The sequence below is a fragment of the Populus euphratica genome, unplaced genomic scaffold (assembly GCF_000495115.2).
Source record: "Populus euphratica unplaced genomic scaffold, PopEup_1.0 scaffold114.1, whole genome shotgun sequence".
Classification (NCBI taxonomy): Eukaryota; Viridiplantae; Streptophyta; class Magnoliopsida; order Malpighiales; family Salicaceae; genus Populus; species Populus euphratica.
In genome coordinates, this window is record NW_011499905.1 from 928,059 (window position 1) to 943,361 (window position 15,303).

The 15,303-nt window shown below is 29.8% G+C and overlaps 1 protein-coding gene across 2 annotated transcripts in view; it reads left to right on the plus strand.

Moving 5' to 3' along the window:
- The window catches only part of LOC105133343 (probable LRR receptor-like serine/threonine-protein kinase At3g47570), a 3,864-nt gene extending 1,080 nt beyond the window's left edge, over nucleotides 1-2,784 (plus strand). For both annotated transcript variants that reach the window (XM_011037297.1, XM_011037298.1), the window contains 2 exons: nucleotides 1-2,037; nucleotides 2,250-2,784. In XM_011037297.1, the coding sequence (XP_011035599.1) occupies nucleotides 1-2,037; nucleotides 2,250-2,638 (2,426 nt within the window). In that variant the 3' untranslated portion in view covers nucleotides 2,639-2,784. The remainder of the gene's footprint in view (nucleotides 2,038-2,249) is intronic.
- The last annotated feature ends 12,519 nt before the right edge of the window (nucleotides 2,785-15,303 follow it).

Sequence of the window (15,303 nt, forward strand, 5' to 3'; positions counted from 1 at the left end):
CTGCTGAACTAGGACGACTCTCAGCCTTGGATTTTCTAAATTTGTATTCCAACAAATTGTCTGGTATGGTTCCTGAACAGCTTTACAATATCTCATCCATCAATTTGCTTTCCTTTGCGGAGAACCGATTAACAGGTCGCCTCCCACATGATATAGGCTTAACCCTACCCAATCTGCAAAATCTTTATCTCGGAACAAACCAATTCTTTGGTCATATTCCAAAATCTATAGTCAATTTCTCAAGCCTCATAGATATTGATTTAGCATATAATTCCTTAACGGGGCCTGTTCCATATAATTTGGGAAACCTGCAAAATCTTGAAACAATAAACTTTGGCGGCAATCCGCTTGGGGATGAGAATACGAGCGATTTAACCTTTCTTACCTCCTTAACCAATTGCACCAATTTAAGAGAGGTGTGGTTTTTTGAAAATCATCTTAGAGGCGTATTGCCAATCTCTATTGCAAATCTCTCTACCAGCCTTTATTGGTTAACACTGCAGACTAACTACATAACTGGAGACATTCCTGTAGAGATTGAAAATCTTAAGAACCTGGATTATCTTGCATTTGCTGGAAACATGCTTACAGGAAGATTACCTGATTCTATTGGAAAACTTTCCAAGTTGCAAGAGCTTCATATTTACGCCAACAAAATCTCAGGAAATATTCCATCCTCCTTCGGAAACCTTTCTGGAATACTTCGTCTCAATCTAGCAGACAATTTTCTTGAGGGAACTATACCAGTTTCTCTGGCAAATTACAGTCAACTAGAAGGGTTGGAACTTTCATACAATCGTCTTAGTGGTGTGATACCTGAGAAACTTGCTGGTATTGATTCTCTAGTTGGCCTCTTCTTAGCTTTAAATAATTTAACAGGTCCATTACCATCTCAACTGGGTAATGCAAGAAATCTTAATGAACTGGATATTTCAGAAAACAAATTATCTGGAGAAATTCCACGTTCTATCGAGAATTGTGTCATGTTGGAAAACCTCAACATGGAGGGCAACTTCTTTGAAGGAACTATTCCTTCTTCTTTCAAGAAGCTAAGAAGTATTCGAGTCCTCAACCTTGCCCGCAACAATTTGTCTGGGCAAATTCCTAAGTTTCTTGGTGAATTACCTCTTCTTGGTTATCTCAACCTTTCCCTTAACAGTTTTGATGGTGAAGTGCCAAATGGAGGAGTTTTCAACAATGCTAGTGCATTTTCAGTTGCCGGAAATGACAAGCTATGTGGAGGAATCAAGGCACTGCAATTGCATGAATGCCCAAAACAGAGACAAGAGAATGGTTTTCCTTGGAAGGTAGTAATTCTTATAAGCAGTATTGCACTTTTCCTTCTCCTGTTGTTGGCATCTGTCTGTGCTGTTATACACATCAAAAAAACAAACAAAAGTGGACCTTCTTTGGTCTCACCATTAGAGAAGAGATACCAAAGAGTTTCCTATTCGGAACTTGCACGTGCTACTGGTGGGTTCTCGTCGACCAACATAATTGGGGACGGAAAATATGGTACCGTCTACAAAGGTATACTTGGATCTGATGATCAAGTAGCTGTAAAGGTATTCAAGCTTCAACAAAGAGGAGCCAACAATACTTTCATGGCTGAAATCAACGCGTTGAGGAATATCAGACATCGAAATCTTGTTAGAATTGCAAATTCTTGCTCAACCATTGATTTCAAAGGCGATGACTTCAAAGCTTTGATCATGGAGTTTATGCCAAATGGGAGTTTGGAGAGCTGGTTACATGCAAGTTCAACGGAATCAGAAGATTTCAAAAATTTAAGTCTGCTGCAAAGGATAAACATAGCGACTGATGTGGCCCTAGCATTAGATTATCTTCACAACCAATGTGAAACAACAGTAGTTCATTGTGATCTAAAACCGAGCAACATCCTTCTTGACAATGACCTTACTGCTCGTGTGGGTGATTTTGGCCTGGCAAAGATTCTTTTAGCTGCTCTTGGGGAGTCATTTTCTACAGAGTCCAGCTCAATTTGCATACGAGGAACCATTGGTTATGTAGCACCAGGTAAAATATTAAGCAATTACTCTTCCTCGTATTCATTTAGAAATCAACTTGCTACATATCCAATAACTATGTTTGTATTTTCTGCTATACATGTGACGTGTTGCTTTATAATTCCAATTTGAAGACGATATATAACATCATTTCGAACATGATGTCTATGCTATCTAGGAAATCTTAGTAAAAGACTTTCTTAATTTTTGCTTAAATTGCAGAATACGGAATGGGAGGAGAGGCTTCAACACATGGTGATGTGTATAGTTATGGAATTCTCTTACTGGAGATGTTCACAGGAAAAAGGCCCATCGACAGCATGTTTACAGGGGAATTTAACTTGCATAGTTTTGTTAAAGCAGCCCTTCCTGATCAGGTAATGGAGATTATTGATCCTCTACTCTCAAATGATATCCAAGAGGAAGCTCAGACAAGGAGAAATGGTCCAAGAGGCAGCAGAAGCATCAACATTGGAAAGGTAAAGGAGTGCTTGGCTTCAATCCTGCAAGTTGGACTTCGATGTTCTGCTGATTTGCCAAGTGAAAGAATGGATATAGGAGATTTTCCTTCGGAACTGCGTAAAATTACCAAGATTCTCTCTAACAGCTAGAGAGATCTCAAGTGCTGTAATTTATGATAAGTGACATACTTTGTTTTTGTTTTTATTTTTTTGGTCAGAATACTTGACTGTTGAATGCAGCAGCTCATTTTCTTCTAGCAAAATGAATGCACTAGACTCTTTCAAGGTTATAGACCTAGCCTGCCAGTACATTATAATAAAGATTCATTAGTAGAAATCAAACCTTCTTCTCGAGAACATCCCACAGAAATGATTCCATCTGCAAGTTGAAAAATAGCCCATTCTCCACTCTCTCTGAAGCCTGAACCATTTTAACCCTTCACGACTCTCTTAGGTTTTTTCTCTCACAAAATCCCACAACAGTGTTACAGGAACTTTGAGTTTCTCAGCTAAACAAATCACTTTCTTAACTCGAGAAATTTTAATTTGTTTTGTTCCTTGATGTTTTATCTAGTTATTCACGTTTCTATTGTTAAAGCAATCCAAACTTACATAAAAAAATACAAATACAAGAGAGAAAAGGTTAAGGTTTTCATTGATCTCTTTATTATGAAGTAATCTAAATACAAGAGATTATATATAGGATAAACTAAAATATTATTCTACCCTTAACAAATAAAAAAAATATAGGCTAAACTAAAATATTATTTTACCCTTAACAAATAAAAAAATAAAGATTATTTTTTAACATCTCTTATTAAACTCACGATACGACAGCTACAAGTATTGAGAGTTTGCCAATTAAAACAAGAAATGGAATTTGATTTGGTAAAGAAATCTACAATCTGCATAAAAAAAAAAAGAAGAAATAAAAGGTAAAGTAATGGTGTCATGCTTGAGATGATGACAAGTATGATGATAATCAATTTTAATGTGCTTAACTCGTTTATAAAAAATCAAGTTGTGAGCAATCTGAATAGAAATCTGGTTGTTATAAAACATAGAAGTAGGATGAGAAAGTGAAATTCTCATATCCACAAGTAATCAGCGTAACCAAACAATCTCTTTAGTAGTAGATGTCATAACATGATAATCTACTTTAGTTGAAGATTGCAAAATGCAAAGAACAATTGCCTAGTGAACAATAGTAGAAGAAACAACAAACTGACTAACACATGAATAATATATGCGATATTTGGATGAGTAATAGTGAGATATATTAAGCTTCTAATAATAGTACAATATAGCAAACCATTAGAAGAAGAATCATTTACATTAACCTCAATGAGATTATCTTTAGTCTTATTATTAGTAAATCTAGCCCACTTAAGAATATTTGCAACATATTTTGATTTAGAAAGTAAGTAATCTCTCGGTGAGTGAGTTACCTCAATACTCAGAAAATATAAAAAATGACATAAATCCTTCATTTAAACTATCTATCCAACTCTGTTTTCAAAACTAAAATACCATCAATGTCATCACCAGTAATAATTATGTCATTAATATATAAATACAGAATGATACGATCTGCAATAGTGTATTTTATAAAAAGAGTGAAATCATGACTACTAGAAATAAATTCAAGAGACGAGATGACAACAAAGAATTTCTCAAACCAAGAATGAGGTGCTTGTTTGAGTCCATATAATGTTTTTTTAAGCTTGCAAACATACCCAGAGTCATGTGAGGTGCCATATAAACTTCTTCTTGAAGATCCCTATTCAAGAAGATATTTTTAACATCAAGTTGAGAGATATGCCACTAACGAATCAAAGTTATGGCAATAAGAGTATAAATATTAGTCTTTTTTGAAACAAGAAAAAATATCTCCTTATAATCCATACCAAACTGTTGAGAGTATCATTTTGCAACCAACTTAGCTTTGTACCGCTCAATAGACCCATTAAAATTACTTTTGAGCTTATACATCTAACGACAACCAACAATATTCTTACAAGGAGATAGAGGAACCAAATCCCAAGTATTTATCTTATACAAAGCAGAAAGTTTTTCATTCATAGCTTGCTACCAAAGAGGATCAAGAATTACCTCTTTATAGGAAGAGGGCTAAAAAAGACAATGAATAAAAGTTGGAAAAAAAAAGTAAATGATGAAGAATAACAAGAATAAGCAAAATTTGGTAGCTTTATTGAGTTACAAATATATATAGATTAATGTAGAGGTGGATCCATAATCTCAGACGAAGTTTGAGGGACTATAGATGAGAATGTAGCTTTAGATGTGCTAAAGAGTAAAGTGTTAGTACTACTGAATGATGAGTACAAATTAGTCAAACATGGGGAGATGAATCTAAGTTACTAGAAACCTAAGATGATAAACTATTAGAATTCTCAGAAAAAAATCTATACGAATAAGATTAGATTTAGTCGAGCTATGAGTAGTGGATGAAATAGAAAAGAAAGGTATATGCTCGAGAAAGACAACATGATGAGACGCATAAAGTTTATGAGTTATTCGATAAAAGCAACGATACTCTTTTTACCTTCCACATAACTAAAAAAGACACAACTAACAAATCGAGAGGACAACTTACCATAATCTACATAAGGATAAAGAACAAAACAAGTGCAACTAAAAAAATATAAAGGATGAATAATTAGGGGCATACCTAATTAGTACTTAAAAATGCATTTTTATCAAGGTTTTATATCATTATTTTGCACTTGAAGTATCAATAACTCCTTAACTAGAGCATGTTTTATAATAACATGTCTAATACTATAATATACCTTTAATTTATAGTAAATGTACATCTTAAATGCAGGCCTATCACATAAATTAAAGGATTGATTGATGAGTTTAATTACTAAAATTAAGAAGACAAAGAGAGGGCTAAACTTAGAAAAAAGATGCTAATTCAGTCCAAACTGGAACACCATTTAGTTATTGGATCATAACTGGAGCAGTAGAACTTGGATTTACGTCTAGTCTATATAAATGAAAAGCTAAGATATAGGCCTAAAATTTTTATAAAGAGTCAAAGATTCAAAAATGCTATTTCCAAGTTCAAATTGTAACAACAATGGAGAAGTCAATATCTGTTTTGCAATCTAGACACTATTTAGTGTTCAGCTCATATCTCGAGTTCTAGAAGTCCAAATATACTGACTTTTTTTGTTGGAAAGCTGAGACAATTTTCTAGAACTTTTAGGAGACTATCTGTTCAAATTTTGATGTTAGCAATAACGTTTAACTTAAACAAAAAGATAAGAATTGTCACAAAGTCAAGATGTGGCCACTCATTCAACAATTAGTCATCAAATCAATGGTTAAAATTTTGGCCTATAAAAGGAGGTATTTGTCATGCATTTAGGTGTCTTAGTTTTCATATAAATATCGTGTTCTTTCTCTTTTTTTTTTTATATTTTTGTAATGCTTAAGTTTTGCTTTTATTAATCTCTTGTTTATACCTTTCATTTCCTTTACTATACTTATATAATTATGTTCTCCTCTTGTTTATTTATGTTTCTCTCTATCATTATGTTTAGTTAAGTTTATTATGTCAAGGTGAAAATGTTATACTAATGGTGTAAGAATAAGTATATTATAAACTCAACATGAACCTTAATGTTTGATACTAATATGTTTTATATTTGTTATCTTATTCATTCTTAATACTTTACTTGTTAAATGGTTGATCTAGATTTATGTTGTATAACCCTTAGTACAATAAATACTTGACATTTTCATAACCCAACCGCATGGTGTAACTGACATTTATGCTATGAAAGAAACTTGATTTGTTTTGTTGTTAACATAAGTTATAATCATGAATAGCTAATAATATTTACAAATATTAGCATTATTCAAAAACGATAACTAATATAATTATGTTAACAATTTATAATTCGATTGAAACCTTCTTTGTGTGTGATTTCCAGTTGAGTAATAAAAAAAAATTATACTATACTTGTTTAAAATACCATTAGTAGATCCTCTAACCTTGACAATTATTTTATTCTTGTTTAATCCTTACATCAATATCACATCTCAAAGCTCTATTTAACTCCTTTTCTATTATTATCTATTTTTTTATTTCTAGTTTATACAATTAAATTCTTTGTGGTTCTCCCCTGGTCTTGTCAGGTTATTTATTACTTCGACACTCCTACACATGGGAGAAGACATTAATCTTTTGGTCGTGTCAATACCCATATAACTTTTCAAAACGAGAAAAGCCTGAAATATGAGAAGATAAAATTGTATTAATCAAATTTATAGCAGTAAGACATTTTCTCTCCAAAACTCACTAGGAATAGAAGCAAACAATAACAGAGAATGAGCAGTTTCAACTACCTTTGTTTTCTTTTAGCAACTTTATTTTGATCAAGAGTATATGTACATGAAATTTGGTGAATGATTCCATCTAAGGCAAACAACTCACAAAATTTATTAGAGTATTCCACATCAAAATCACACTTTAAACATTTGATAACACCAAAATATTGAATTTTTATAAGAACTCGAAAGATTATATATATCTCAAAGAATTCAGAACGATGTTTCATTAAATAAACCCAATAGTAACGAGTTTAATTATCAATAAAAGAAATAAAATATTGAGATCCTCTTTTTGTGGCAACTGAAGATTCCTATACATCGGAATGAATCAACTCAAATGGGGAAGAAAAATAAAAAATACTTCAATTAAAAGGTAAAACTGAAAATTTTACCAGTTTATATCTACTACAATTAGAAATATCACAAGTTTGAAAATTTTCTAAAGCTCTTGTGGATGCTAAAAATCTTAAACAAGAAGACGAAACATGACCTAGACGAGAATGCCATAAATAAAAAATAGAAGAGGAAGAACTCAAACAAAAAGAAGACAAATCAACATTAATAGTAGTAACAACAACAATTGACACTTTTAACTCGTCCAAAATATATAGTTCATTCTCCTTATAGCATATCTGAATCAGCTTCTAAGATTGCAGATCATATACACAACAAAAAAAGAAAAAGAAAAAAATGACTATATAATCACTAGAATCACATAATTGATCAACAAAAGCAAGATTCAATATGAGTTTCTAAATAGGATAAAAATTAGAAAGAGACAAGTGAAGTGTGATTATGAACTGATACTTGCTAAGGGCTTGAAAGTGTCACTAGCGGTCATAACAAGAATAGAGGGCGAAGGGAACACACAAGTAAAAAATGAAGAATCTGGAGACATATGATGTGAAGTACCAAAATCTAAGACTTATTCAGAAATAACATACTCAAGGAATTATGAAGCAACTGACCTTAAGAAGAGAAAGCAAACAATGCTTGTGAAGTGAAGATAGAAACTTCTGAAATTACTTAGAGTACTAGAATCAATGATAGAGCTTGATAAAAGTATTGTTGTTGTATTATAGTTTGGTGGTTTATAACCCAAAGATGGTCTATAAGCATTAGATTATAACTGGCTATCATGCTTTCAAGCTTGATTCTATTGTCTCAACTTAGGACATGAGCTTTCCAATGATCTTTTTACTTACAAAAATTGCACTTGTCGAAGGCAACCCTTGTGCAAGAAGGCTTTTTCTATTAATTAGAAAATGGTGTAAAGGGTACTGTTAGTACAAAAATGTTTGAAGACAAAAAAGATTTTCTTTTCAGAATAAGACTAAAGACATATTTTTTCAGCCAATAATGCATTGACTGCAAAGTCAACAGAAGACAGTGGGGAATGATGTAGAGTTGTACCTTTAAGTCTTTCAAAATCATTGTGAAGTGTTGTTAAAAATTATTAATTGATCCCAAAGATCTGTCATAATAGAATAAAACTTCTGAGTACTCATACTTTTATGGTGAAGAGCTCGTATGTCATTCTCTAATTGATACTACTTTGTAGAGTTTGATTGTATGAATAACTTTTGCAGATGATCTCAAACCTCCTTTGATATTTTATACTTTACCAACTGCGTACCTATAAAATGCTCAACAAAATTATTAATTTAAGTAATAATATTTTCATTGTTTGCTTCTCATACATCTATCAAAGCAACATCAATATCCTTATATTTTTAAGTATCACACACGTTCCACTAACATATTCCCATATTTTTTACCCTTAAAAAAAATTCTTATTACACAACTTCAATATGAATAGTTCTTTTCATTTTACCCTTAAAAAACATTCTTATTACATAACTTCAATATGAATAGTTCTTTTCATCCAACCTTACACATTCCAAACTAAAGCGAATCATCTCTTTTAATAGCCATAATTAAAAATAAAAAAGAACTAGAATGCAAAAGTAGCAAAAAATATTAAATTGCAGAAACTGAACAGATATCCCAGGAGCTGAATATATATATGATTACTGCAAAATAAACAAAATTTACAAAAACAAAACACAAATACTAAATTGAAGAAACTAAAGGGAATACAAAATTTCATCTACAAAATCTATTTCTTGATTTAGCAACCCAAGTCATTATTTAAATATGAGAGACTTGAATTTATATTGAAATAATTTCAGGGGAAATTCTTATAGAGCTAGGCATTTTATTCAAGCTCTATTGAATGCCTTCAAAAACCTATCTAGAATGGTTCCTAAATAGATTTATAATATCTCTTCAATATATTTATTTTCGTATTAGACAATCAAATAAGTGAAAAAGGCTTGCACTAAACTTGATTTAGGTATTAACATTTTGAAAGAGCCCATAAAGAATTTGGTAAACTTCCAAAATCTAGAAGCAATAAATTTTGACAGCAACCTTCTTGGAAATGAGAATACTTCTGATTTAACATTCCTCACTTCCTTAACCAATGGTACTAATATGAACTTGATGTGGTTTAACCAAATTAGCTCGAAGGTGTATTGTCAAATTAATATAGGGGATTATGATTAAGTCAGACTAAAATTTTGATTTGACTGTTAAATCAGACTAAAATTTTTATTAAAAGATTTTCTTTCCCCTATATAATCTAGTTTTTGAAGCCATTTGAGGTCTTTAAGACTCTCAAATTAGTCTTATATTTTATTGTTTAGGATTTGCTATGTTTTCCTAATTGATGTAGAATTTCATTTTCTATTTAGTTTAGGACACATTTATTATTTTTCTAACTTCATTAAGTATATTTTCACTAGCATATAAGCAACCTAGAAGAGCTTTAATATTCAATTTTGATTAAAAAAATATTGAGGAATAAAAATTCAAATTAAGGTTGTTATAGTTATGACCTTTTCCTAACAATTTTTTTCTTTTTTTTTGTACTAATTTTCTTTCTTATTGTTTTTTTTTTTACATCATTTGATATTAGAGTTCAACAATTCTTGGTTTTATAACCCATTTTGACTCCATTTTACAATGCATTTTCAAGATTATTTTTTTTTCAAAAAGGTGTCTTTTATGTGATTTAATCAATTTAAGGTCATTTCATTATTTTTGGCACTTTTGTGTTTATATATATATATAAAGACCAAAGAAGAAATGGAAAAAAACATATTAAGGTATGAAATAATGAACAAGAAAGAAAAAGGGCTAAAATAATGGAGGTTCAAACATTATAATGGAAAATCATGCAAATAAGGAAAAGAAAAATAAATAGAGTTTTAAACAAAATTAGAAAAGAAATATAGAGATTTATCCTTATCCAAGGAGAAAATAATGTAAAAATCTTCATGTTTTGATTTTTCTTGATATGATAGGAAGCCTAACAATACTAAATTAAAGGATAGACATTAGCTAAAATGAGTCAACCCTAAAAACACATCTAGAAAAAGAAAAGAAAAGAAAACTTTAATCTCATCTTCCTCCGTGTCTCTATCCAATAAATTTGCTTTTATAACACATATTAGAACTCACCAATTATAAACCTTTTTTTTTTTCTTACCATAACAGTGTTGTGACCTGTTTTATCCATAAATTATGACCCATTACTACTAATAGCCTAGTAACAAGCCACAACACACAACCAGTGTTGTCATTCACCCTCTTCTCCTTTTTACCAAAATTATGGTCGATTGTCCAATAACAATAACATCATTGCCCATTCAATAATAACACCATCACAAATTTCATCTAACATAGTAGCCTTCTCTCCTTAATCGTGTTGCAACTCTTTATTTTCCATCAAATAGAAGAAAATTATATAAACAAATGTTTTCCCTTCCTAAATCTTTCTTTCTAGGTGGCAATGGATTTCACTATTGATTTAGGAAGGAGAATGAGAAGAAGGTGCACTTGATCCAATAACATTATTCCACCCTCATTGAAGTGTGAAGCACATAACCTATAGCCTTTCATGCTATGTCCATCTTTTTTATGTGACTTATATGTTCCACTGTGTGTTAGTTCAATTTTAAACAGCTTTAGCTAACTCTAACAGCTCTTGAAGGTTGATTTCAAATCCTAACGCATTGATTTACTTATTTTGAATAATTTGTAATAGATTGTTGATTTTTGTATGTGTGAATGTATTTGCTTGTCCATTATTAATTTCCTTTATATAGATGTTATGTTTGCCAATATTGATTTGCTTTTGTTGAGTAATTTGTAATATATGATTGATTTCTATATATGAATGTGTTTTTTTGTTTAGGATAGGATTTATGCTATAAATTTATTTAAATTTCATGAAGTGGTATAATTATATAGGTTTTTGTTTTTCCTTATGTGATGTTTGTTGATCATTAAAATTGATAAAAAGGCTTTGTTCTCGTGAAGTTGAAACTTTGTTATTTATGTAATAACATACATAAACACTTTCTTACAAATTTGGTTTAATGTTTGTATTCTAAAAGTGAGGATTGGGCCTTTTTGTTTGATTGAGATCCCAAATCATTGTCTTAAGTCTTAGTAGTCCTTTTCTTTTAGTAACAAAAGCACATATACTAGTTTAGACAAATTATTAGTATAAATTCATAACAGGTACCTTTTTATCATAAAAAATAAGCATGAAACAACTTACCTTAAGTAAGATGTTTTAGGGTGATTTTCATTTTTCTTTTAATATAACCAACCATTTACCTAGAACTACTAAAGACTAGTTAAGACTTTTGGTTACCAAAACTATTTTTTCTTATCTTACCTTACCAATTCTAATTAGCTTGTCAAGATATCTCTATAACACTTAATGGTTAATTTTGTGCATTGGATTAACCATGGCTTAAAACATGTTGCTCAAAGAGTAGAGGACAAAGATGTTCTCTCTTGGGAAAGAGATGTTTAGTAACGAGTGGTAAAAGACATACAAAGATAGATTGCATAATTGACTTTGTCAGTTAGTGAAGGTAGAGAATGTGTGAATCATCAAAAGAGTGATCATCGACCCATGGTTAGCTTTAAGATTTCATTTTGAAGGTGTGAGCAATGGAGGCAACCTTTTGATTCCTTGAAAACAACATAAATTTACTTCCTTGATCATAAGTAATTCTTCATCAAGTAAATATATTTATTCTATTTTTTAAATTTAGTATTTATTTGACATAGAAGAAGTTAATAATATTTAAAAAAACAAATTGATCATGACTGATATACTATAATTGATTAAAAATGAAATGATCGTCCATGGTCGATTAACCATGATTGATTAAATTGAGCATAATTGACTAGTCATGTTTTTACATGCATGATAAATATTATTAGAATTAGTATAATTTTGCATAGATATTTAAATTTTGCTAGTTAAGAAGCATTTTCATGTTGTTAATTGAACTAAACAATTTAAAACTACTCAAAGAGAAATAACAAAACTAAGCAATTTCCTTTTTGATAAAGACCATACTACTTATATGAGTTATTTTGTTTTGACAAGGGCTATATTAGCTACTATAGTTGAATCAGTTTTTGCCAAAGATGTCAATTTTGTTCTGTTATACTCGAAATAACTAATATATCTCATTTATTTAAGAAAAATAAAACAACCCAGAACAAATTTCTTCTATATCTGAATATTTTATTTCATGAATAATGTTTTTCTTTTGAAATTTAAGTTGTTTACTCTAATTTCATTCTTTAACACTTGGTTTATTAGAAACTAAACTTCATAATTTATTATGATTTTCTTTCTTTATGGTTATCTTAGTCTCATGATCTATATTATAGGTTTGACAGATAATCTAGTTGACTTAGGTTTTTTATCTATTATTTTAATTGATATATTTTTCTAATTTCATCATTCAACATCTTCAATATTTGGTTGTTTATGAATTAGTCTTTTTCACTTACTTCATTTTGTTTTCTATAAAGTTATCCAAATCTCATGACTTGGACCACTGGTTTTACATGTTAACCCAAGTAGAGTTATGTCGTTTTATTATGTCATTCTTTTACATTGATTTTGTTTTTCAATTTTATTATTCAAAAATAGATTTATTGGGAATTAAGCTTCATAATTTATTTTAATTTATTTTATTTGGAGTTATTATGATCTCATAACCCAGGTTATAAATTTAGAAGGTTAACCTGTGTTGACCTTAGTTGATCCAATAAATTATCATTTCAATATTTAATAAAAGGATGTCATCTTGAATTTAATTAATTTAAACTATATTTTTATAAATCGTTTAGGTTATTTTTAGACTCATCAAGTCAATCAAGTCACGTCAAGTCAACTCCCATATAATTTAATTTTTTTCTACTAGAAAAATATTAGCTACACTTGGATGTTTCTTTTTATGTTAAAAAAATTGATCTGACTCGTGGTGTAATACAAACCAACGATCTAGTAATTACTAAATAGAAATGTTTAAAATTTAAAATTATGTTTGAAATTTGAATTGCATAATTTCATCTTAATTTATTTTTTTATTTGAAATGGAATTATGTATGTTGATTTGATATTTAAAAAAAAAATATAAATAGTATAACCTTAAAAGACACTAAAATGCTTAGAAACTGAAATGTATTTATTTGTTTACTAAAAGTTAATGTATAGTTTAATTATCGTTAATTTTCATGATTTGTGACATTAATTATTTGTTGTTAATTTATTTGCCAAAATTAGAAAAAGGCATCTCTAGGAGTTAACCATGCGTTGTACGATTTGAATACACACTTTATAATACTTATACATATTTTAAAAATAGATCAAAGGTAAAAGATAAAATGCTCTTGCTAAACCCAAAATATTTTAGAGCTTTTTTACAATAATAATATATAAATATAGAAAATAAGATGGGAAGATGTTTATTTAATCATTACATTTCTTTATTAAATTAAATTCTTCTTCATCGACATGTGATGTATTTTGTGATTTAATTTAATTATATTATTTTTTAATGTAATATATATTTGTAATGTTTATCATGTTATTGAGATAATATAAGGTTTAATCTAGTGTTAGTAACATTATGCAAAATTATAAGCCATATAAATGTGGTGCTAAAGATTACTCCATGAAATAGATGGCTATAAACAATGTGGTTCATACTTCTAATATTTGAAAGAACAAGTTTATGATTGTTTTTAAGCCTCTTAAATTTATCCTAATTAGGAGTGGGATATTTGTGGACAAAAGATATTTAAGTGATGGGCTATCAAGCTTAATCTTATGATTATTGTACCAAAAAAAAATTAAAGCTTTCTTTTTTTTCTAGTTGAGTCTTTCGATCTATTCTATAGAAAAAAAGTGGTGAGCCTTTAAATTTAATTTATATTAACATTCATTATTTGAAATTTATACAAAAAAAAAAGATAGGGTTAAAAATGCATTATTTGAGAGACGATGGCTAAAAAACGCATTCGAAAAACAAGAGATAGGGCTGAAAATCATACATACTGTCTTGAATACAAGGATTGAAAAGCATACTCAAAAGAAAAGAGATAGGATTTATAAAGAAAAAAATGATCTTTATGAAAGCTAAATGATTTTTTGAAGTGGTGTGTATATTTATACCAAGCAACCTATCAAATGGTAAAATTCAAAAAAATTTTAAATAGATAAATTTTCATAGGTGACCTGCTCAGATAAAAAAGCAAAGGTTTTTTCAGTAGTCTCATTGTATTGGGCGACTTATCTAATTAAAAAATATAAAAATCTTTCAAAGTGATCTCATTATAATGGGCACTTGTTCAGGTGAAAAATATGACTTACCTGACAAAATGTTTTGGCCACAAAAGTCTTGAAGGATGACAGGATAAGGCTTAAAAACATACAATCTAGAAGATAAGAGCTCAAAAGGAAAAGACATTGGGCTCGAAAGCACACTATCTAAGAAATGAGTTTATCTGCTTTTTCAAGGCTCCATATAATGCTTTAGTCCTCTTTCAAAAGAAGGTAGATGAGAGCCTTCATATGTGTGTGAGCTATCGAGCACTTAACATGGTAACCATAAAAATAAATATTCAGTTCTTTTAATTTAGGATTTGATAGACGGATTGTATGGAGCCTCTATCATAACAACATTGGACTTGCGATCCGGATATTGACAAGTGCGGATTACTGAGAGTGACGAGCTTAATACTACTTGTGTGACAAGGTATAACTCCTATGAGTTTTTAGTTATGCCACTCGACCTAACAAATGCTCCAACATTTTTTTGTAATCTCATAAATGATGTTTTGTATGATTTCTTATATAACTTTGTTATAGTCTACTTAGATGACATTGTAGTCTATAATAGAGGAATTAAAAATCATGCAATTCATCTTTCTAATGTTCTAAGTAGATTGAGGGAATATGAATTGTATGTAAAGAGAGAGAAATATGAGTTTGCAAAAGATGAGATTATATTTGTAGGTTATTTTATTAGGGAGGGACATGTGAAGATGAATCCACGGAATATTTA